The sequence below is a fragment of the Mixophyes fleayi genome, chromosome 1 (assembly GCF_038048845.1).
Source record: "Mixophyes fleayi isolate aMixFle1 chromosome 1, aMixFle1.hap1, whole genome shotgun sequence".
In the NCBI taxonomy this organism is placed as follows: Eukaryota; Metazoa; Chordata; class Amphibia; order Anura; family Limnodynastidae; genus Mixophyes; species Mixophyes fleayi.
This window is the reverse complement of record NC_134402.1, coordinates 449556349-449581547: the sequence shown is the minus strand read 5'-3', so window position 1 is coordinate 449581547 and position 25199 is coordinate 449556349. Positions and strand designations below refer to the sequence as shown.

At 44.0% G+C, this 25199-nt stretch overlaps 1 protein-coding gene across 1 annotated transcript in view; it reads left to right on the top strand.

Annotated features, from left to right (window-relative positions):
• The first annotated feature begins 2395 nt into the window (after positions 1-2395).
• Positions 2396-25199, top strand: part of PIK3C3 (phosphatidylinositol 3-kinase catalytic subunit type 3) — a 130763-nt gene continuing 107959 nt past the window's right edge. The window contains 4 exon segments of the mRNA XM_075186287.1: positions 2396-2598; positions 6719-6907; positions 17400-17543; positions 21579-21708. Of these exon segments, the coding sequence (XP_075042388.1) occupies positions 2531-2598; positions 6719-6907; positions 17400-17543; positions 21579-21708 (531 nt within the window). The 5' untranslated portion in view covers positions 2396-2530.

Here is a 25199-nt window from a genome sequence, read left to right as displayed (position 1 = left end):
GATTGAATGTGGGGGGCAAAAGAGAGAGAGGAGTCAAGAGTGACACCCAGGCAGCGGAGTTGGGTGACAGAGGAGATAGTGGAGTTATTGACAACGATAGAGAGGTCGTAGTGGGAGTTTGGAGTCTGGGCGGAGGAAAGACAATAAGTTCAGTTTTTGAGATGTTAATTTTAAGAAAGCATGAGGACATCCAGGAAGAGATAGCCGAGAGGCAGTCAGTCACACGAGAGAGGAGGGAGGAGGAAAGATCAGGAGAAGAGATTTAGAGCTGAATATCATCAGCGTAAAGGTGATACTGCAGACCAAACGAGGAGATGAGAGCACCAAGGGAGGAAGTATAGAGCGAGAAGAGTAGAGGGTCGAGAACAGAGCCCTGGGGGACTCCTACAGGGAGAGGGGAGGGGGTGGAGGAAGAACCAGACATGGATACAGAGAAGGAGCGGTTATCTAGGTATGAGGTGAACCAGGCATGGACAGAACCAGAGAGACCAAAAGAAAGAAGAGTTTGCAGCAGGAGGGGGTGGTCCATGGTGTCAAAGGCCGCAGAGAGGTCGAGGAGGATGAGTATGGAGAAGTGACCTTTGGATTTGGCTGAAAGTAGGTCATTAGTGACTTTTGCCAGGGCAGTTTCGGTGGAGTGGAGGGGGCGGTAGCCAGATTGGAGTGGGTCAAGGAGGGAGTTGTCAGAGAGGTGACAGGTGAGGCGGCTGCAGACAATCCGCTCAAGTAGTTTGGAGGCATAGGGGAGAAGAGAGATAGGGCGGTAGTTCGCAAGAGAGGTGGGGTCAAGGTTGGGTTTCTTGAGGATAGGGGAGATAAGAGCATGCTTGAATGAGGATGGGACTACATTAGAAGCTGATAGCTGCTTATCAATCTTAATTATCCAGGGCCTTATGCCCACTGCTGCCACACAGTCCTAGTGCCAGAAAAATGCCCAGGGCCCTGTGCCAAAGTGTAAGAAAGAGAGTGCAGGCATGTGCCTGGAAGAGGGATGCCCAAAGGGCTTTATCCGACTAGCAGCTTTCGTCTGCAGCGGGGGGGGGGGATCCGTGATAGCTTTTTTGACATCCACTTAGCTCTTCTTCTAGAGTCTTCAGTCTTCGTTTCCGATTTGCTGCCACCAGCGCCAGTGGACCCTAGATGAAAGAAAATGTATTCACTGGTGCCGGTTCCTTGGACAGGTGAGTTCCTTCTTTTCCTCGTCCTCTTCAATAGCTCAGGGGGCACCCTCTCACATATATGTAAGCCCCCCTCTTACATATATGTAAGGGGGGGTTCTGTACAATGGAGATTGTATGATGGTATCATGAGACTGCATGTTGGAATTATATGGATGGTGGTGGTCATATTTCTGATGCTAAATCTGTTGACACTTATCATGTCAACACCAAAATGGTGACAGGGTAAAAGCGTCGCAGGGGAGGGACAAAATGACACAGTGTGCAGCGGCCAGTCACCCTCCGCACTCGCACTTCATCTCTTACCCATGATTTTCTCAAAGGGGAGAAAGAAAAAGTCTGCAAATATAGCACAACTGCAGCAGAGTTGACTATTCTACCGGACTATGTGCAACATTTTTAAATTAGAGAAGATCTCCCAAGCACCCGAGAGGGTGGATGATTCACTATTGTTTGCAAGGTGGTATAACGCAATTGGCATGATCAAGCCATACCCATCTCCCCGAACCATGAGTAGATAGCGGAGTGATGACACAATTAGCGCCATCTTACCATATCTATCAACTGCTCTGATTTGAGGGGGCTACCTCTCGAGTGGGCACATTTGTCCCAACTTGCGGGTTGTTGGGAGGTTTGTCACCGCTCATCATGTTGAACGTATGCCGTTCTCACCATAGTCAAGGGAATTAATGAGGTAGGGGAGTTGGGGGCAGGCCATAGTCATGGCTTAGCAGAGGAGGCCCGATCCACAAAATATAAAAACAATTAAGTATGATCATATGCGCTGTGCCACCCACACGAGACCAATGGCATCATCAAATCACACCCACTTATTCACACTCACTTATTCCTCCCCGGAGGTATAGCAATTAAGCAAGAATTATATTTCACATATTGAATTCCACCAAAAACCTATTTGCTCTTGAATGATCTTAAATATTTATAGTTTCCCCCACCACCAAAAAAAAGTACATTTATTTGCATTTGGACATTGTAGGTTAAACACAGCTGTACAGGAGGAACTGTATTCAAGTGATGAAATGATGTCTGATAAAAATGACAATAATAGACTGTGCCAAACACAACATGGCGGCACTGTTGACGTACGCAGCGTAGAACTGCCATCCACTGGGGAGGTCACGTGTGAAGTGGCGCGGGGAAGGCAGACGCTGCAGTTACCGGAGAAAGCTTCGGCTGTTGCCATAGTTACAGAGACGATCCCGGAAGTGAATGCTCTAAGCCGGCCAATAGCGGAGCGCTGCCGGGTCGAGCCGGGCTACTTTTGGTGTTGTTATTGTTTCCTGTGAGATTGCATCTGGTTGCAGGAACCTTTTCCTCTGTTGGTTGTGGACATGGCGGAGGCCGACAAGTTCTACTATGTCTACAGCTGTGACCTGGACATCAGTGTGCAGCTCAAGATGTGAGTGACCGAGCAGATGCCTCCCCCTCATAACCTGTCTGCCCCTCATCTGCCCCTCATAACCTGTCTGCCCCTCATAACCTGTCTGCCCCTCATAACCTGTCTGCCCCTCATAACCTGTCTGCCCCTCATAACCTGTCTGCCCCTCACTGACCTCACCCCTCTCACTGACATGTACCCCCCCACTCACTGACATGTACCCCCCCATCACCCCTCTCACTGACATGTACCCCCCCATCACCCCTCTCACTGACATGTACCCCCCATCACCCCTCTCTCTGACATGTACCCCCCCATCACCCCTCTCTCTGACATGTACCCCCCCATCACCCCTCTCACTGACATGTACCCCCCCCCATCACCCCTCTCACTGACATGTACCCCCCCCCATCACCCCTCTCACTGACATGTACCCCCCCCCATCACCCCTCTCACTGACATGTACCCCCCCCCATCACCCCTCTCACTGACATGTACCCCCCCCATCACCCCTCTCACTGACATGTACCCCCCCCCATCACCCCTCTCACTGACATGTACCCCCCCCCCATCACCCCTCTCACTGACATGTACCCCCCCCCCATCACCCCTCTCACTGACTTGCACCCCCCCCCCCCCATCACCCCTCTCACTGGCATGTACATTTCCCCCCCCACCTCCTCTGAGATACAATGTATGGAATTATGTCAAATAATTTATAATATTCAATCTGTCTTCTCCACCAACTATATTGGGACGATTCTCCTATGAGAAATCTTTAAATTATCGTTTGTACATACCCTCCTCACTACAGAATTTTTTTATGCCGAGCGATTTTTCATGCGATCGATGGTCCGATCGCCCGGTCCATGGACTGCATACACACCAGCCTTGTTTAGCACGAGAAAGGGAAGAGCGGACCTCACGTTAGCGACTTTTTATAGCCATGTTGTCGTGAGCAATGACTGTAATTTCGTACTCACTGTTGTGGATCGGTCAGCAGTTTATACACCCTACACAACGGAAGCGAGATTGGAACGAAAATATTAAACGGTCCGACCAACCAAATGAGGTGATAATCGTCCGTTTGGGCAGACTTTCGACCATCGTGTCACTGTACACACTGACCCGACTTTTGAACGAGCGGTCGTATGTCGGCTGTTTTAGCTGATTATTGGTTGAAAACTGTGTAATGTGTACCCAGCATTAGCCATGCAGAGCACAGTGGCTCAGTGGTTAGCACTTCTGCCTTGCAGGGCTGGGTCATGGGTTTGATTCCTGACCATGGGCCTGATTCATTAAGGATCTTAAATGAAGAGGATTCTTATTTCAGTCTCCTGGACAAAACCATGTTACTATGCAAGGGGTGCAAATTAGTTTTCTGTTTTGCACATGAGTTAAATACTGACTGTTTTTTCATGTAACACACACATATCAACTTTAAATTTCAGTGTATAAATAAGCTATCAAGTATTTGTGTGCTACATGAAAAAAACAGTCAGTATTTAACTTATGTGCAAAACAGAATACTAATTTGCACCCCTTGCATTGTAACATGGTTTTGTCCAGGAGACTGAAATAAGAATCCTCTTCATTTAAGATCCTTAATGAATCAGGCCCCATGTCCTTATCTGTGAAGAGTTTGTATGTTCTCCCCGTGTTTGTGTGGGTTTCCTCTGGGTGCTCCAGTTTCCTCCCACACTCTAAAAACATACTAGTAGGTTAATTGGCTGCTAACAAATTGACCTTAGTCTCCCTCTCCCTCTCCCCTGTAAGCTCCAATGGGGCAGGGACTGATGTGAATGAGTTCTCTGTACAGCCCTGCGGAATTAGTGGTGCTATATAAACGGTGATCATGATCTGTGTCATAAATTCATATATCTTTTCTCTATCACTTTAGAGCAGATGATGACAACCTGCTATCCGATTTGTTTCAGACATAATCTTGCACAACAACAATTGGCAAACACCTTTTCATTGATCATTTTGCCAAACCTATATAAGCAGAAAAAAAGGAGGAATCTGACCTTAAAATGAACTGATCACTGTGTTCCAGTCACCACACCCTACTGCTGTCATTTGTTTAATAGTCTTGTTCTAGTGTGTTGTGTTACATGGAATCGTTATCATCCACATTTAATCATATAATGCCAGCAGATTCTGTAGCTCTTTACAATTGGGGACCGACACATTAATAAACAAATTGGGTAAAACTGACAAATAGGTGAGAAGGCCCTGCTTGCATGCTTAGTCTATGGGACAATGGAAGCTGGATATATGAGGTTAAGTGCTATATATTGCATTTTGGTCCAGCTGGATTGCAAAGGTAAAACAACAAAAGGGATTAGTAGCTATAGGATCCAGTCACAAAATAATGTTTGTCAGAGGGTTGATATCTTGTGTAACGGGGGTGGTAATCTAATGAGGTTAAGAGGATGGTTGAGGAATATTATAAGCTTGCCTGATGAGGTGAGTTTTTAGAGAATGCTTGAAGGTTTGTAGACCAGACGAAAGTCTTATTGTGCGAGGGCAGGAATTCCATAGACTGGGTGCAGCTCGAAATAAGTCCTGTAACCGAGAATGGGAGGATGTGATGAGAGTGGAAGAGAGACGCAGATCTTGTGCAGAACGGAGGTGTCGAGTTGGGAGATATTTTGAGACAAGTGAGGAGATGTATGTTGGTGCAGCTTTCTTGATGTGTGTAGAGACAGTGATTCGGCAGAAGAATAACTGCTTACAAGAAAATCAATCTGGCTGCGGCGTGCAATATATATTGTAGGGGTGCAAGTCTGTTTAGGTGTAGAACAGTAAAGAGGGAATTGCAATAGTCAATGTGGGAGGTGAGTGCATGAATTAAGGTTTTTGCAGTGTCTTGTGTAGGATACGTGCGTAGTCTGGAAATGTTTTTTAAATGTATGTATTTAGAGTTGATGTGGGGAACAAATGATCGTTCTGAGTCAAGTATCACACCTAGGCAGCGAGCTTGCGGGTTGGGGTTTAAAGTCACGTTGTCAACAGAAATAGAAATGTCAGGTATGCTCTTGTTGGTGGGTGGGAATGTTATTAACTCTCTTTTAGAAAGATTAAGTTTGAGTTGACAAGAGGACATCCAGGATGAAATGTCAGAAAGACAGTCAGTAACACGGGACAACACAGATGTCGAGGAATCGGGAGAGGATAGATAAATTTGGGTATTCTCTGCATAGAGTTGATACTGAAATCCAAAGGAGCTTTATTAGTTTTCCAAGAAAGTATAGATGGAGAACAGCAGAGGCCCTAGTACTAAACCTTGTGGTACTCCAACTGATAAAGGAAGTGGAGCGGAAATGGATCCACAGAAATTAATTTTGAAAAAGCGATTAGATAGGAAGGATGAGAACCAGGAAAGGACAGTGTCTTGTAGAACTAGGATTGTAGTGTTTGTATGAGAAGAGAGTGGTCAACAGTGTCAAATGCAGCAGAGAGATCCAGAAGAATTAGAAGAGAGTAATGGCCTTTAGTTTTAGCTGTGATCAAATCATTGACCACCTTGGTCAGTGCAGTCTCTGTGGAGTGTTGAGAACGAAAGTCTGACTGAAGAGGATCCAATAGGTTGTTTGTGGAAAGAAAGCGAGTGTAGGCAAGTCTCTAGAAGCTACGAGGGGTATGGGAGCTGAGAGATGGGCTGGTAATTTAAGAAAGAGTTTGGGTCAGAATTTGTTTTTTTTCAGAATAGGAGTAATCTCTGCATGCTTGTATAATGGCTTGAAGATACCAGTAGAGAGAGAGATTACAGATTTTAGTTAGAGGTGGAATGAGCACAGGAGACGGGAGCTATCAATTTGTGAGGGAATAGGATCAGGAGGTAGAGTAGGAAGATAAGAGAGTAGACTCCTTTATTTGTGGGGTCAAATGAAGAGGGTGTCAGAGGGTGCTGGGAAGGAATTGAGCTGATTGCTAGTCGAGGAAGAGGATACCATTTCTAGTCTGATCTTATCAATCTTGTCCTTGTGTTATGAATGTTAATACATTTTCATGCCTAGAACTTTCAGCTTCATTTTTGAAAAATACATGCATCTTATTTGTAAATAAGCTACTGTTATACAAAATTAGGTTTCTCTTTTTTAATAATCCTTTTTTTTTTTTTTTTTTTTTTTTTTAGAGGAAGCCTAGAAGGGAAGAGAGAACAGAAAAGCTACAAGGCAGTGCTTGAGGACCCTATGCTGAAGTTCTCGGGGCTATACCAAGAAACATGTTCTGATCTCTATGTTACCTGTCAGGTGTTTGCAGAAGGAAAGCCCTTAGCCCTCCCTGTGCGGACCTCTTACAAAGCCTTCAGTACCAGATGGAAGTAAGTGCAGTTATGCTTCTGCCTGACATTCTAGAATCTTAGAGAAAGTTAACTACTTCCTTTTCCGTGGAGTTTTAACATGTTTGTGGTTGGTTTTTTGTTTTGTTTTAAACTTTACAAATCACCAGTTTTGCTCAGTGAAAGTTGTTGTTTGTTTTACCGTAGAGGAAATTATTTTTCTATTTTCATTTTTTGGATTAAGACCAGGGTGATGTTTATAACACAACAGGCTAGTATCCTAAGACTATCCTTGGAGCAGTTATTCTTTCACCATGTTGCCGAAATTATAGTCACATTAACCATGAAAGCTGTGTCATTGTGGATTATGACAGCCAAAAAGTTAATTGTATGCTTAGCACACCTGAAGTGGAAAGGTTTAATACCTCTTTCTTAGACCACATTCTGCAATGTATTCTTGGGCTGACATCTTGAGTCATCTCAAGCTCTGTTATCAAGTGAAGGAAAAAAAAAAGACTTAAATATTTTGTGGGTCAGTCGGGGTCCTGTTTATGATGGAGTTGGCTGCTGAATTGCTCTCCCACCTGGGATCTGCAGAACTTAATGTCGTTCCTAGCCTGGTAGGGGCGGTCATCATTTGTACTTGTTGAACAATATGGTGATGTTGTTTTATTGTTTGTTTTCTATATGTTAGAGAAGCAAGGATATAAATCAGAATATGTGTTATGGGAGAAATATGAGGGGGGGGGGGGGGGGGAGTAATTGTTACTGCCGATACAAAGCCCTTCTGCCATTGCTGAGCAAGTGAATAGTGACAAATTCACAGCTCTGGTGAAAAGCTTTTATACAACTGGTTAGATCAGCAGTACACTAAAAAAAATGTTGGCTACTTCGGGTGAAGGGCCAGCCAGATTGGGGTCAGATTTGGATGAAAACAACCAGCAGGAAGACTCCTTGGTGGCAAATTATTGTTCCCAGCTAAGGAGATGATTAACTGCTTAAGGCCGTCGGGTCCACTATGAATATGGAGCTTCATCCAGGATCAGATGTTTGATTCAGCAGAGTCCGTAAGAAAAGTAGCGAAGAATGTCACTTCCTAATACTGCTAGAACTGCTCTTTTCATTGGATCCTGGACAGAGCCGGCGGGTACAAATCCTAGTTTTGCACAGTGCCTTTTTTTTAGGGAAATTGCCATTTTAGCTGAGGTTCAGAATTAGATCATGTACAAGAGTGAGTTCTGAAGGACTGGGGTAACTTATGGCTGTGCCAGAGCAGACAGTCTCTCAGTTGGTGGAGCGCTACGGAGAAACCTGTACAAGGTAGTCAGTTTGTACACGTGAAAGACTTCTTACCAGCAGGAATAGGGAGCTCTGTGGGAAGATGAAGTGTTGCATGGAACCTAGACAAAGGAGCAGAAGAGACTGTCCTACTGGGAATTGCTCATAGTGTGCAAAGCCCTGCTATGTAAAAAGGAAAACATTTTCGGCATAGATGTTTGTTTCCTTTCAGACAGCATAGTAAGAGTATGCATATGAACCAGAGATTTATAGGGTGCCACAACCTTGGATGGAGTGTTAATGGAGAGAAGGTTAGAGATGTAAGGGTTAGTAGACTGGTAGAATGCCTTGTAGATGAGGCATTGGAAAACGATTTTGTAGGGTTAAGGGAGCCAGTGTAGAGCAAGGTAGAGAGGGCAGGCAGAAGAGGAGCGGTGGGAGAGGAAGATGATTCTCGCGGCCGTGTTGAGTATAGAACTAAGGGGGGGCGAGGTTGGTGAATGCGGAAAATGATTGCATGGATGATTGCCTTGGTGGTAAACTGGGATAGGAAGGGCCAGATGCGGGCGATCTTGCGGAATTAGAAGCGACAGGATTGGGTGAGAGAGTGAATGTAAGGGTAAAAGAGAAGCAGTTAGGGAACAGATGAGATGGTGGGGGTGTTGACAGTGATAGAGATATCGCAATGGGATTAAGATCTGGGAGGGAAGACTATGCGCTCAGTTTTGGCAATGTTAATTTTAAGAAAACGTGAAGACATCCAAGAGGAAATGATGAAAAGGCAATCGGATACATGAGAGAGAAGAGGGGTGGGTAGAGATCAGGAGAAGAGATGTAGAGTTGAATGTCATAGGCGTACAGGTGATATTGGAGACCGAAGGAAGTGATGAGATCACCCAAGTAGGTAGTGTACAGCAAAAGGAGTAGAGGGCCAAGAACCAAGCCCCAAGGAACTCCCAACACGGAGGGCAGTGGAGATAGAGGGAGGGGGGCTGAACCAGAAATGGAAACAGCGAAGGAGCAGTTAGCGAGGTATGACGAGAACCATGTGAGAACAGAGCCAGGGAGACCAAGAGAGAAGGGTATGCAACAGGAGGGGATGGTCAATGGTGTTGAAGGCTCCAGAGAGGTCCAGGCGAATGAGCAAGGAGAAGGGACCTTTAGATTTAGCTGAGAGAAGGTCGTTCGTAACTTTGGCCAGGGCAGTTTCAGTAGAGTGGAGGGGGTGGGAGCCGGATTAGAGAGGGTCAAGGAGTAAATTTGCCAAGAAGTGTCTAGTGAGGCGGTTGCAGACATTTCTCAAGTAGTTTAGAGGCAGAGGGGAGAAGGGATATTGAGCAGTAGTTGGCTAGAGAAGTGGTGTCAAGATTGGATTTTTGAGAATGGGAGAGCTAAGGACATTTTTAAAGAGAGGGGATGATTCTAGTGGAGAGTGACAGATTGAAGCGATGTGCAAGGGAGGAGCAGGCAGTAGAGGAGAAGGAGGTGAGATGGGATGGGATCCTGATTGCAGGTAGAAGGGGGAGAGGAAAGGATCAGGGAGTGGATTCCTTCTCCCAAGGTAAGGCATAGAGCAAGGCAGAGTGATGATGGTGCAAGGAGGAGATGTCAAGTCTGATGGCATCAGTTTTAGAGGAGAAAAAGGAAGCAAAGGTGGAGAGAGAGCAGTATAGGAGGGGGGGGGGGGGCGAGTGTTGAATGTGGCTTAGAGGTATTGGGTATTGGAGAGCTAAAAAAATGAGGGACTTAAAGAAAGATAGTTTAGCGAAGGAGAGGGCAGAGCTGTAAGAGGAGAGGATCAATTTCAAATGAAGGAAGTCTTGCAGGGAGCAGGATTTCCTCCAGAGGCGCTCAGCAGCACGATTGCATGTCTGAAGGCAGTGGGTGAATTTGAAGTGCCAAGGTTGGGGCATCAAGTGACGTCGGCGGTCTGAAAAAGTGGGAGCGACAGCATTCGGGGCAGTGGTAAGGGAGTGGTTGTTAAGGGAGATTGCATGGTCAGGACATGAATCAATAAAAAGATAGGAACTGCGCTCAACCCCAAAGCGGCAAGAGCAGCAATACTTGGGAATCCCTTCCCATAGACAACAATTGTATGAAAAAATTTATTGCGCTCAATTATCACTTATTATGTAAACCGACCAAAATAAAAATATGATTAAGAATGTGATATAGCATAGAGGGCAACCAATTGAAATGATCAAAGATTTAATAAATGTAAATAATCACACAAATTTATTTGTCTAATTTATCTGCTTGTGTGATTATTTACATTTATTAAATCTTTGATCATTTCAATCGGTTGCCCTCTATGCTATATCACATTCTTATCATCATCATCTAATATATATAAGCCTAGCAGCGTGTGTTAGTCTGTGTGTGGAAAATAAAAAACAAGCTGCAGCGCCACCTGCTGAGCGGAGTTCTACACTGACCTACTAAATTCTTAGCATTATCTAATATATAAAAGTAAAAGCCTAGCGGCGTGTGTTAGTGTGTGTGTGGAAAAAACTATTTTCTCAGAAAGGACTCATCCAATTGACCTGAAATTTGGTATACTGACATTATTTGACAAAAAAATTAGAATAGTGAAGTCAGTTAACTTCCATCCTCCCCCCTTCCCCCCGTGGGAGGGGTAGTAAAGGCTAAATTTACGAGTTGAGGGGTCAAACTCATTTTCGTGAGGTAATTTTACCTCATGAACACACATTAAAAAGGGCGCTTGCGTCGACAAGTAACGCTCTTCCCCTGAGGAGGCCTGGGCTAGGCCCAAATGCATGACAAGAACCTTTTTAAGACCTTAAGTAGCTTGATTTGACTAGAATGCATGAGTATCATGCACGGGTTAACTTGTTTATTTATATAGCGCCACTGATTCCGCAGTGCTGCACAGAGAACTCATTCACATCAGTCCCTGCCCCATTGGAGCTTACAGTCTAAATTCCCTCAGACAGACACACACTTTGATAGAAGCCAATTAACCTACCAGTATGTTTTTGGAGTGTGGGAGGAAACTAGAGCACCCGGAGGAAACCCACGCAAACACGGGGAGAACATACAAACTCCACACAGATAAGGCCATGGTCGGGAATCGAACTCGACCCCAGTGCTGTGAGGCAGAAGTGCTAACCACTAAGCCACTGTGCTACCCGTAAATAAAATGTATTTTTAAAATGTGTGCGAGAACAGCAGTTTACACTTGGTGCTTTAAACAATAACTAATTAGAAAACATAATTTAAATAAAAGAATCAGAATCTGTGGTCTGAACAAAGGTAACTGTCACTCACTGGTGATAAAACAAACATAAAAAAACCATATGGAGATGAATAGTGGAGAACTGCGAGAGATGGACTGGGAGGAAACCGGAGCACCCGGAGGAAACCCACGCAAACACGGGGAGAACATACAAACTCCACACAGATAAGGCCATGGTTGGGAATTGAACTCATGACCCCAGCTCTGTGAGGCAGAAGTGCTAACCACTGAGCCACCGTGCTGCCATTCTTATTTTTATTTTGGTGGGTTTCCATAATAAGTGATAATTGAGCGCAATACATTTTTTTTCATACACTTTATGGTCAGGACATGCCATGGTGGGGAGAGGAGTCTCGAGAGGAGGAGAATGAAGTGATGGCAAGTGCATCAAGATTGCGCCCGGTAAGGTTGGTTTTAGGTGGGGAGCAGGGGAAGATTTAAGGGAGAGGAGATTTTGGTCAGAGAGTGGGAAGGGAGAGTTATAGATGTCAGAGCGATCACAAAGATGAGAAAAAAGTAGGTCAAGGGAGTGACCAAGACAGTGGGTGGGGGAAGAGGCCCACTAAGTAAGGCCAAAGGAGGAAGAAAGGGTGAGAAGTTTGATGGAGGCAGGGTCAGAGGGGTTATCAATAGGGATGTTAAAGTCGCCAAGTATCATGAAGGAGAGGTTAGGATTAAAAGTTTTTGGATTCTGTTCTCCAATCCCCAGAGATGCCCTAATACAGAGTTTGAGCCACTCGCTGGCTTATGTCTCTTGTCCACTAGCCATCATCCTAAGAATGCTGAAGAAAATAAGGGAAGAGAAAGCAAGGGAAATGAGTGGGGGAATTTTCCTTTCCATTTCCTGCCCCTTCAGGTGGGATGGACCTATATTTCCAGATGGTGATGACATAAAAAGACACACAGAAAGGCAATTACCATGAAGTGTAATCAAAAGCTTCATAGTAAATTGGTTTTGTGACCGGGTGGACCACCTATGCCACCCTGTCTGTTGTTGCTGGGAACTGGCCTGGCTTACTCTGCCACCATTCCCTTTCTTTATCCCAAATGTGCCCTCTAACCGCAACAGGAGGGGCTTAAGCTGCTGCAACAACTGGACCCCTTACTGGCATCCAGAACCCGGTTCCTTCTGGGTAACTGTTGCTACTAGTTTTCCCTCTTGCTGGTGCACCTGGTCTGGTACCCCTGACCTCTTCCTATAGATCAGGGTTGCTGTGGATGGATCCCCCCCCCCTGACCCATCGCACTGGCCGGAGCTGTAGGTAGCGGGCAGAGCGGTGGAACTGGAAAGCTAGGTCGAAATATCAGAACAGCCGGGAACAGATTAGAGTTGTCTAATCTGTAGGTCACAGGAATTTTAGCATGGAAAAGTTGTCAAGCAGGTCTTTGAAGCAAGTGATGTTTATTTGCTCAATAGTCCTAAGAAGGACAGTTAACACACCAGTTTGTGGTACTAGCAATCTTTCCAGAAGTATAGATGGTAGAAGAATGATACATTACATGCTCAAACAGCTCACTTTTTATACAATTCTGACATAACTCCTGGCAGGGGCTAAGCCAGCCCCCTGATCCGAGATGGTTCCGCAACGTCTGAGCTTTTTTTAGTATCGTGATACAATATGTTTTACCAAACATTGATTTACATGCAATGCAACGCTAACAAAATTTACACTACTAAAACCTGATGCTTGCATTATCTGACATGCAGCCATGCCAGACAGAAAGGCAGCGGCACCCTGCTGGATATACAGGCTAAACAGGTGTTTGTCACTTCATGTAAAAAGACTTACTTAGCATTTCCTGCTGTCAGCAAGCAGACTTCCTCTAGCAAAGTTACAAACCAAAATAATGACCCTTCCATAGAAAATGTAACACGATAAGTGCATTTGCAATTTTATACATTGGTGCCTGCACCACTATGGTAATTGAAATACATTTCTACAATAAATTATTTCTACATGATCCAGCTACAAATAAGTTATTTATAAGTTATCCAGCCACACTTTTCCTCCCTTCAGACTGCTTTAATCTAGTTGTGTCTACATTCCCGCTTGCACTTTTTAATAAATACATTGTGTTATCATTCAATGCTTATATTTGTTGCCCATGCTTATGACACTGTGTATGCATTTGTACCCTGTATAAATTCAACCATTTGAAACATTAGAGCTTGCATTGCCTATTGTGTGCAAGAAAATGCAGCGCATAAGTGTGAGATCATTCATATCCAAAATACAATGTGATATTGAAGTAGAGGGCTGCCAATATAACTATATATTTTAGTAAGCCAATATACAGTTTACAGAAGCAGAAGGGGCATAAACCTCTTTAAATAAGAGAGAAGTATTTTAGTTGTACAGTGTATAATGGAACAAATTAATAACCATACAAGAGGGATGTGTTTTAGATGACAGGATCTATCCAGCTCATACGCATCAGTAATTACTCCTGAGGGTCTACAAGGTTCATGTGTCGGTCACATGACTGAGTTTTTAGTCACAGACAGATCTTCTGACCTTAAAATGCCCTGACTAATTGTTACATAATAAGTCCTTGATGTTTCTGCGTTGTACATGTGAGACCGGCTGTCAGCTGGGATACAATAAACCCATACGTCTGCTTTTACTTCTAAAAACACAAGGTAGAGATTGACAAAAGTAGGATCAAAATACTGCATCCCGTGCAATTAACTTGAACTTTCCATCTTATTTCATTGCTAAAACATAGATATAGATATGTTTTCCAATGGCCTCAGTCTAGTCAGTAAGAAGACCTATTATATGTATCTTTAGGGAAGTGTTATATCTTTAGACAACACTATCTATAATATAAATGCCTAGTGGAGTGTGTTAGTCTGTCTGTGTGTGTGTGTGGAAAAAATAAAACCAAGCTGCAGCGCCACCTGCTGGGCGGAGTTATACACTGACCTACTAAATTCTTAGTGTGTGTGGAGAAAAAAATTCAGAAAGGGCTGAAATTTGGTATACTAAGATGTTTTTAATTTGTTAATTTAATTTGTTAATTGTTAAAAGTGTTTATAAAGATTAAAAAAAATATATATATATATATTTCTTGAAGAAGAAGTGACAGTTGGGAGTGGTTGCCGGGGGTGACAGTGCGGAGTGGGCAGCACGGTGGCTAAGTGGTTAGCACTTCTGCCTTACAGCACTGGGGTCATGAGTTCAATTCCTGACCATGGCCATATCTGTGTGGAGTTTGTATGCTCTCCCCGTGTTTGCGTGGGTTTCCTCCAGGTGCTCCGGTTTCCTCCCACACTCCAAAAACATACTGGTAGGTTGATTGGCTGCTATCAAATTGACCCTAGTCTCTCTGTATGTCTGTGTCTGTGTGTGTGTGTGTGTGTGTGTGTGTGTATGTATGTTAGAGAATTTAGACTGTAAGCTCCAATGGGGCAGGGACTGATGTGAGTGAGTTCTCTGTACAGCGCTGCGGAATCAGTGGCGCTATATAAATGGTGATGATGAGTGGTTGGTGGTTGCCGGGGGTGACAGTTGGGAGTGGTTGGTGGTTGCCGGGGGTGACAGAGCAAGAGGAGTGTGATACTCGGGACCGCTGAGAGAGATCCCAGTGTCTGGATAGACATCTGGATAGATGTGGCGATAAAGATGAAGAATGAGGTGATGGAGAAAAATGATGAGGTGGTGACATGTGGACAAAACCACGTTAAAAAAGGGCGCTTACGTCGGGAAGTAACGCTCTTCCCCTGAGGAGGCCTGGGCTAGCCCCAAATGCATGACAAGAACCTTTTTAACACCTTAAGTAGCTTGATTTGACTAAAATGCATGAGTATCATGCACGGGTTAACTTGTGATGATATAAATGTCTCCCAGCGGAGGAAACACCTTTTCGTTTCAACACAAGGAATGGAATTTTCTTTGCGTGCATAAAATTTATTTTAAGACTTGCACATGTTTAGCAAAATTGGACATATTCTTTCTGGAGCTGCATTTGAATTTTCATTATCCACTTTCTCTTTTCTGCTATTGGGGAGGCATTCTGACAATGGGGGTATAGCAGGTGGACTTGGAGCAAGCCATAGTGCGTTTTAGTTAAAGTGCCTTTGCAGTAGTGCATTTTTATTTTGGGTTCTTGGGGGGGGGGGGGGGGGTGGTTTTTTTTTTTTTTTTTTAATATATTTACTTTTTTATAGTGCAGGGATCCCTTCTCAGAGTGAATAGCCTGTTGGCTTCGCTGGCTCCCTGCGTTGCGGTGTGCGGCCTGTTGGCTTCCCTCGCTCTTCCTCCCTGCGTCGGGGTGTGCGGCCTGTTGGCTTCCCTCGCTCTTCCTCCCTGCGTCGGGGTGTGCGGCCTGTTGGCTTCCCTCGCTCTTGCTCCCTGCGTCGGGGTGTGCGGCCTGTTGGCTTCCCTCGCTCTGGCTCCCTGCGTCGGGGTGTGCGGCCTGTTGGCTTCCCTCGCTCTGGCTCCCTGCGTCGGGGTGTGCGGCCTGTTGGCTTCCCTCGCTCTGGCTCCCTGCGTCGGGGTGTGCGGCCTGTTGGCTTCCCTCGCTCTGGCTCCCTGCGTCGGGGTGTGCGGCCTGTTGGCTTCCCTCGCTCTTCCTCCCTGCGTCGGGGTGTGCGGCCTGTTGGCTTCCCTCGCTCTTCCTCCCTGCGTCGGGGTGTGCGGCCTGTTGGCTTCCCTCGCTCTTGCTCCCTGCGTCGGGGTGTGCGGCCTGTTGGCTTCCCTCGCTCTGGCTCCCTGCGTCGGGGTGTGCGGCCTGTTGGCTTCCCTCGCTCTGGCTCCCTGCGTCGGGGTGTGCGGCCTGTTGGCTTCCCTCGCTCTGGCTCCCTGCGTCGGGGTGTGCGGCCTGTTGGCTTCCCTCGCTCTGGCTCCCTGCGTCGGGGTGTGCGGCCTGTTGGCTTCCCTCGCTCTGGCTCCCTGCGTCGGGGTGTGCGGCCTGTTGGCTTCCCTCGCTCTGGCTCCCTGCGTCGGGGTGTGCGGCCTGTTGGCTTCCCTCGCTCTGGCTCCCTGCGTCGGGGTGTGCGGCCTGTTGGCTTCCCTCGCTCTGGCTCCCTGCGTCGGGGTGTGCGGCCTGTTGGCTTCCCTCGCTCTGGCTCCCTGTGCGGCCTGTTGGCTTCCATCACCCCAGGACATTAGGCAGTTGTCATCCTCTGTGCAAGAGCTTTCAGCATGCTCGTTGGTGTACCCGTTCCCCACAGCCCGAACGACTTGCCGACATCTCCCTGGCAGCAAGTAGATCTCTTACTAATAGAGTGCAGCTCAGCTTCAGGGAAGACTGCGGGCCTTCCGTCACAGAAGTAGCCATTTTCTCTCAAGCGGCAGTGACACGCTGTCCTGCTGCAGCATTTCACAAATCTGTGCCCTCTGCTCTGGTACCATCCTTACAGTAGGCGGTATTTCAGATTAAGTGCTTTTTCACCTGCTTCATACAGTATAGTAGGCACGGTTTGTATTTGGGGACCAAATTACTGTAATCACTATCAGGGGTTGGCCTAGACTTTTCTTTTTGTTAGGGGTGGTGATTTAGCATAGCCACGCCCCTCATTCACTCAAATTTGTTTGCCCAGCCCACTTCTCCGCTGTGATCAGACCTTTTGATCACAAATCAAAGGTATGTAGAGTGCTGCAGGGGTCTGTAGAGTCGCCCCTTCTGGATCTGCCACCGATCAGTATTAGGATTACTGAGATACAGTATATATAGATTAGATTCCTTATTTTGTTTAATTTAGAATATGCTGTTCCTTAGCATGCATTCTGCAATTTGCAGAAGATAATATCACTTTGTTGGTCTACGTCCATTAAGGTCACGGTACATTGTGCTGCAGGGAAGCTTTGAGAGCACACTTTGGACAAAGTACAAGGTTCTAGTTTAACAGGATTTGTTTTGGTTTTGGGGTGTCCAGGGCTTTACACTCCTGTTTAGAGGTCTGACAGTTGTAATGAAAACTCTGACATGTAGCAATATTATCTGTTTCTGTTGCATCACAAAGGTTATGTATAATGTTTGCGTTGTGTTTTCCAGCTGGAATGAATGGCTGAAGCTGCCGGTGAAATACGCTGACTTGCCTAGAACTGCTCAGGTGGCTCTCACAATATGGGACGTCTATGGACCCGGAAAAGCTATTCCTGTGGGCGGAACCACGGTGTCTTTATTCGGGAAGTATGGGTAAGTCTTTCCTCTAGTCTTCAAATCTTCAAGCGTTCACTGAAAACCCACCTCTTAAGACAAGGTTATGATATTCCTCAACCATCATTTTAATTTCCCTAGATTACCCTATTATCATCCTCTACACTGCTAACGCAAGACAACAACCTTCTGACCAACATTGCAACACACACAGCCCACCCAGTACATTTACCTTTGCAGTCTGGATGGTCCATTGTGCAATATGATGTAGCACATGCCCTTGTGTTTCTAACTCCCATTGTCCTATAGATTGTAAGCTTTCAAGCAGGGTTCTCTTACCTCTCTGTCTGTATGTATTACCCAGTATTGTCTTATTAATGTTAGTTCCCAATTGTAAAGCGCTACGGAATTTGCTGGCACTATATAAATAAATGTTGATAATGATGATAAGTCGGTCAGCCTGTCTGTAGAGTTAAGTAAATTGGTGGCCTGCTGGAGCTTGCAGTATTTATTCAGAGACCTTGGTGAAAACTGGTGCACGAGAAAATGATGCTGTAACTAATATCGCTCAATTACAATTTACCTTAATTTATAAACCCTGCTAAAAAAGCGACAAAATCTGGTTGCAGATTAGGGTATCAGCGTATTTTTCTGTTCACCAGTTTTCATAAACATTGAGGGGTATATTTACTAAACTGCGGGTTAGAAAAAGTGGAGATGTTGTCTATAGCAACCAATCAGATTCTAGCTGTCATTTTGTAGAACATACTAAATAAATGACAGCTAGAATCTGATTGGTTGCTATAGACAACATCTCCACTTTTTCAAACCCACAATTTAGTAAATCTAGCCCTGAGTGTCTAACATGTCTAAGTAGATGCGAACACATGGATGCAGTGACAGAACGAATGTAACAGACAGTGGCACGATTATCTTCCTTTGCAGGGATATTTAGCTTTCCAGCAATAAATAATTTTGCACATCAGCTGTACTTATTTTACTGTTGAGCTGTCATTCAACTAAACTAAATTAACTTCTTTCATTTTACCGGGGTTAAGGCTGTTATTTGTGGTGCAGATAATAATCTACATGAAAGGAGGATATGATGCTCTATTTGGCCATCAATGTGCAGTCATCTCCTCTGTGCTTCAGACAAATGTGACAAGATTGAATGACCAATCGAAAGCCACAATCACTGTGACTTCTTCTGATTGGTTCTCCCACTTATACCCCCTCTTCCGCAGCGTCACACAGACCTGGATCTCAGCTGGGACTGAGACAAACCACGGAGCTCCAGGATTAGCGGCTGCATGGAGCAGACTCTGGAAGTCCGGGGAAGCAGCTTATTAGTAATAGGTGGTAATACGGCTTTAAGAAGGACTCCTCCTTCTGAAGTGTTTTCCAACCGTCATATGGTGTTGCCAGATTTATAAAACATTTCCTGCGGATTAGACAGTCAACGGTTAAAATATTTTCCACGAAACCGGATCTTGGCAAACTTGAAAATATCATTAAAATCACACTGGGCCTGATTCATGTAGTAACATAAGTCCATTTGCTGTATCTTGTGTAAAGTTGTTCTTCGCATGCGGGAAAACAAGACTTATGCCAGTGAACGCAGCTGCATGCAACTCCTGTTCGCACACAAATGTCACTTCCGTCTGGCTCCGATTTGAAGGGCGGAACTGGGAGAGGAGGACTGACGTAGGCAATGTACATAAAGGGTGTACCAAGGGAGAGCGTGCACACATCCGTCGGATCCAAGCTGTGGTCATCTCTCAGGTGTATGTAGCCATGTCTCTTGCTCCAGCTGTGTACGTGACGGGCGCGTATGCTCGCCAGAACATGTTTACAATTAAGGGGAACTGTAAAAATGCATTTTATGTGCAGTAGACATTAATAACATCCTGATTTATGTATTTCATGAGGAAAAAATTCTAAAAAAAGTGTTTATTAATCATTATGAACAGGTGTTAATGTATCTAATTATTTTTTTCCTCCATGTGTTCTGATGTGACTTTATATTACACATATGCACTGTGCGTATCCCGCCCTGTGTTCTATCTGTCTGCATACGGCAAGTACCGTATAGCCAGAGCGTACTTATAGCCGTATTCAAATAGAAACGTTTCCTGATATCTGCATGTACCTGATTACGGGCGGACATGTGTTCAATCTTTTTAAACCGCAATTTGCGTTCAGATTACATTCCTTAATGAATCGGGGCCCATAAATCACATAGTAAATCCCTGCAATCTGCCTCTGTTAGTGTGTTTATGCAAAGATTAGTTTATAACAGAGAACGATTGCTTGCACAGAGCTATATAGCAAATGTAAATAGAAAGTCACATATCACCAGTTCTCAGGTTATTTAACATATCGGAATATTACTAGTGTCTCTTATATAAGGCAGTGTGTACTCTAGATTAATTTAACAAGTTAATGCTTCACTTTAAAACAACGCTGAACATTCATTGGCAGAAGAAAGATTACTGGTACCGACAGTTGCATATAAACTACACGCCATTTACACACTACATTATAATGTAGTTTGCCCGGTATATATTAACTTGCCCAGTTACATTTTGTGTTGTGAAGTATACATTGTCTGTTATATTGGAGTCATCTCTATATTGATAAATTCAACATCAACATTACCGTTTATATTCGGTTACATATTTATTTTCAAAACAAACTTTTCTACACTGCATCATGGTAGATTACCCTGATAAACAAAAGTAAATGTGCAATAAGCGTAAAAGGAACATGACGATGTCTGGGTTTTATTTCAACTGGGAAAAAATTAAAAGGTAGAGGGGGGGGGGGGGGGTCTCAGAGTGAACTTCCTCACAGTATAGGGTGGAGGTGGGATGATATTGATCTGGATTCATGTAGCCCAGGTTTTATAGACAGAAGCAGGTGAAATTCTCAAAATACTGGTCATAAGCTCCATCTAGTGGAGCTACCATTGTTTCCTAAGGGCAACTATAGTTGATGGCTGCACGTAAGATGCGTCTGACGATTACCGTATTCTTTAAAGAGTTCTAAAGGCGAACTAGACTTACATTGTTACTAAACCTCATGCATTTTAATACTTAAGAAAAAGCAATAAGTGATACACTGGCTGTTCTACTGCCATTGACCATAAAGCATTCTGGATGCACCATTTGTCCTGTTCAAACATCCTCACACACCATTTCCATGCAGTGACTAGTGTACCAAGCAGAGGCTATGTTTGGCTAGGGTAGAAAAGGGCCTCTTCCGCGAGATTTGTATGTACAGTAAAAGATGACTCCGATGACCAGAGTGCAGAGCACCGTTGTAGCGACTGGTTTGCATTCTACGTGCTCTTCCCCTGTTCTGCTGCAATCAGACTGTAGTCAACAGTGGAACAGATAACTGTCGGTGATGCCACTGTTGGCATCATCTGGCTTTTATTGTTGCCATGGTTACCTGGCCCACACGGATTGGTCGACATTTGTCCATTTTTTTTTTATAAAACTGTTGCTAACACGAACGCAACATGCAAAGGATTAATATAAAAGTGTAGTTTACTTATTTATAAAATATTGAGTGTTCCAGCAAACTAAATAATTAGATTTGAGGTGAGGTTTTGATCAAGGGGGAGCTCTTTTCCTATGCACACCATATTGTCTGCAAATAAGCCCAACAAAGCCTAAAATAGCTTGTACTCCCCTGCGCAGTAACATTTTGTCTTCTAATTGGATGGTTTAGATCGAAGAATAATCACCTGCACTTTCCCCACCAATTGGTCCTCTGCAACCTTCTGTATCTAGTTCTCCCTACACCTCTTAGACTGTAAGCTTAGTTGGGCAGGGCCATTTGTACCATCTGTTTCATGTCATTGTATGTGATTTATGTCCTGATCCCCCTCCCTACTTGATGTCGCCTCTTTATGGGAGAAAGACATTTCCGTTGACGTCACTACCTGTACGATGGATCACATTTTCCTAGTGTACCTTTCCTTGTGGCTATCCTACAATGCTGTTATTGCTGAACAACTGTTCTCACGGTGTTGGTCGTCATTCAGTTCTTCCTATAATGCCGTTGCAGAATGTTTCGGCAAGGAATGCACGATTTAAAGGTGTGGCCAAACATCGAAGCAGATGGATCGGAACCGACCAAGACTCCTGGAAGGACGAGTAGCTCCTTATCTGAAGATCAGATGAGCAGACTGGCCAAGGTAAATCTTTCATATCTTTTCTTTCAGGGGCTGAACAATGTTACACCCCTTATATCTGAGGACTGAGTAACACAACATTTATGTGATTTCCTATTAATGTTGTTTTCTGGAATAAAGCACCTCCACAGTATTCACTGGAGGAGCCATCTATCCTGCTGTATTTTGGAATGACATTGGCCTGTGTATTTTTGATGTTATATTTGTGTTTTCCAACTTTGTTTTTTTTTTTTTTTATTCCATGGAATTCTTCTTAACTTATATAAAACCACTGCAGACCTTTTATATGCAATTTCTTTAATTGTATTTGCAAACAACAGCAAAATCTGAAACAAATATTTAATTCTATGGGGCATATTCAATTGTTGGCGTTACAGCCAAAATTAACGTGCCCCGCGCAATATTACCGTCATTACAGTAATAGTGCGCGTAAATACCGGTATTACGGTACTTTTCTCGCTGGATTTCAGCTTGCGGCTCAGGGAGCTGCGAATAACGGTAATAGTTTTACCGCCGCGGGGCATATTCAACAATTGAATATGCCCCCATGTGTTGCCTTCAGTTGGGTGACATTTGGGAGAAGTGCATGTAGGGGTGGGACTGGAGAGAGAAAGAAGATGCTTTTGGGAGTAGAAGCGAGTACTGGGGTAGGTGGGATATCATTAGAGGGGGTTTAATTCGCAATAGGAAAGGGACTAACCTCTTTATTCATGCTTCTTGTTCCCACCAGTCATTTTGAGGAGGTGCTAAATTATTCTTTCACATAGACCATAGCAATACAGTCCACTAATTCATAATTAGAAGTCATTAAAAAATCACTTAATTCATCAGTTTAAAAGCCAGAACACCATACCAGGTAGCTTTGTGGCGAAATATTAAACATTTGGCAAACAAATAATTATAGAAAGTGAGAAATTATGGTGTCCATGTAAAACAAATTAACACGTGGTAAGAGACGGAATGTTACAGAGTAAAAGGGATAATTAAGGAACCTTCAGTTGCCTGTGTATACACACTCAATGTAATCAAAAGATATTCTGGATGGGAGAATAGCAGTTATCACATATCTCCGTTCAGGCTCACAATATTCTGCATACTAAATCCCATATACCTCCCATGTACATCATATATCACTTATGTTGTTCCTAATTTATTGTTCCCTTTATTATTGATAAAGGATTGGTATATTATTTCTTATGTTTTCACCTTCTCTTATCTCTTCTCATACGGCAGTGTTGGCTAACCTGTGACACTCCAGGTGTTGTGAAACTACAAGTCCCAGCATACCCTTCCAGCAATAAGCTGCTATATATTGGCAAAGCATGCTGGGACTTGTAGTTTCACAACACCTGGAGTGTCACAGGTTAGCCAACACTGTCATACGGGGAACACTTTTACTTAATACCATTCTACAAGGGGCACATCAATCAATATCTTGTATAACTTGCACCTCTAACAGTGGAGGATACACACTCATACACTAGCATGCTTGTTTATTGACCCATTAATCCGTGTCAATTATTAATTGCACCTATAATGGATAGGGATACACATTTATTTGTTTCTACTCTGTGGCTTATTCTTAGACATGAGCAGTCTCTCAATTGCTGACTCCTACAAAACTACACTGACTCCTACTGAGGACACTGTAAATTACAGAGCATAGGTCTTGCAAATATAAAGTTGCTAATGTTGCTATAGTTTCTTCAGAGATGGTTATGTCTCTGTATTTTCTAGAGCTCGTTGTCACCATATTCCTGCTACCTCATCCAAAAGTGATTGTATTGCTGTATCATCTAGATCTCAGATCATCCCAGATCTCTAGTTTGTGCTTCTAACTCTGGTCTTTGTGAAATAGTAGGTGGGATATCTGCAGTTTGTGGTGTGTATAAGTGATACCCAGCGAGCTACTGTAGGTTGTAATGACAGACATGACTTGCAGCAGAAGAGGATGGGGGGGGGGGCAGATTAATTTGTGGCTCAGTGCAGGGCACTATATTACAGTTTGCAAATTTTTGATTGTCTAAGTAATTTGTTTAGAGAGTGTGAGAAATTTCAGGAACACAATAGACTATCTTATTAATTTAAATAACGGCACCACTGAACAGAGTAACATAATGTATGTGCTCTACTTCTCAGTCAGATTACATTAAGTATTACTATTGCACACAAATAAAGAAAGGGGAAGGAGAGACCTTTGCTTCTGAGAATTGTATCCAACCAGTAAGAAGTGGTGCTGTGCAGTTGTTGTCCTTAAATACATATTGAAAACTGCTGACAGTTGCATCAAAAAACACAAATGATGAAATCGTCTTGTACTGATTTACACACATCTACAGATGTGTGTAATAATGTCCACCACACAGAATGTGACTAATGATACGTTGTCCTTACAGTCATTATAACTGGACCTACTGAGCATTCTGTGCAGAGTGAAGAAGAGAAGTGATACTGTGCTCTGGTCCGTAGATAGTGTAGGATCACATAGTGAGAATTTCATGCAAACCACAGAATGAAAACAGAGCAAAATTGTTACTATACTACGTCTTCACTAAATATTTGAATAGTAGCAACATATAATGGTTACATATAAAGTCCTTGTAGATAAACTATGTGATGCCGGAATCTTTGTTGTACTGTGTATTAGAGAAACGGGAAGTTGCTCCAGCATTGGAATCTGCATGTAACAGAACTCGGGCAGCAGCAAAGACACACAGAATTAAACACCAATTACTCCATCTAATCTGCCCTTTTTTTTTAATGGAGCTGGGGCGTGAAGGGTTTAGCTATGCGTTCTCACAATAAAATTATATTTCTCCCATTTTTTTAATTCTTTAACTGGAGCAGCAAGGTGGTTAGCATTGCTGCCTAACAGCTCTGGGGTCATGGTTTCGATTCCGACCTTGGTCCTATCTGTGTGCAGCTTGTATGTTCTCCCCGTGTTTGTGTGGGTTTCCTTCAGGTACCCCGGCTTCCTCCAACACTCCAAAAACCTACAGGTGGGCAGGACCATTTTATCAGCATTGTAGGCCCCCGGCCAAAGCGGGGCCCTTCTTACACAACCACTCACCCACTTATGTACAATTAGTACGTGTACAATGTTTTTGTTAAGGTCAAAATATGTATTCGCAATAGAAAAATGGTATCTGCTGTTATCTGTATATACGGAGGTGATAAGTCCCCCTAAACGTTTTAATAGTGTAATAGAGGATTTGAAGGTTCTGAACAAATCTCCAGGAATAATATAATGAAAAGTGGGAGGGTTAATTGGCTTCCGACAAAAAAATGGTCCCTAGGGTGTGTGTTTAGTAGGAAAATTAGGCTGTAAGCTCCATGGGACAGGGAGTGATGAGAATGGTTCTATAGAATCTGCCGCCTTCCTGACTTCATTGTTATACACAAATAGATGATTCAATTCTGCGGGGTGCATTATTACAGTTACTTTAATACTGATTTTTTTTTTTTTTTCGTTGCTCAGGGAGCGCCAAGCAAAA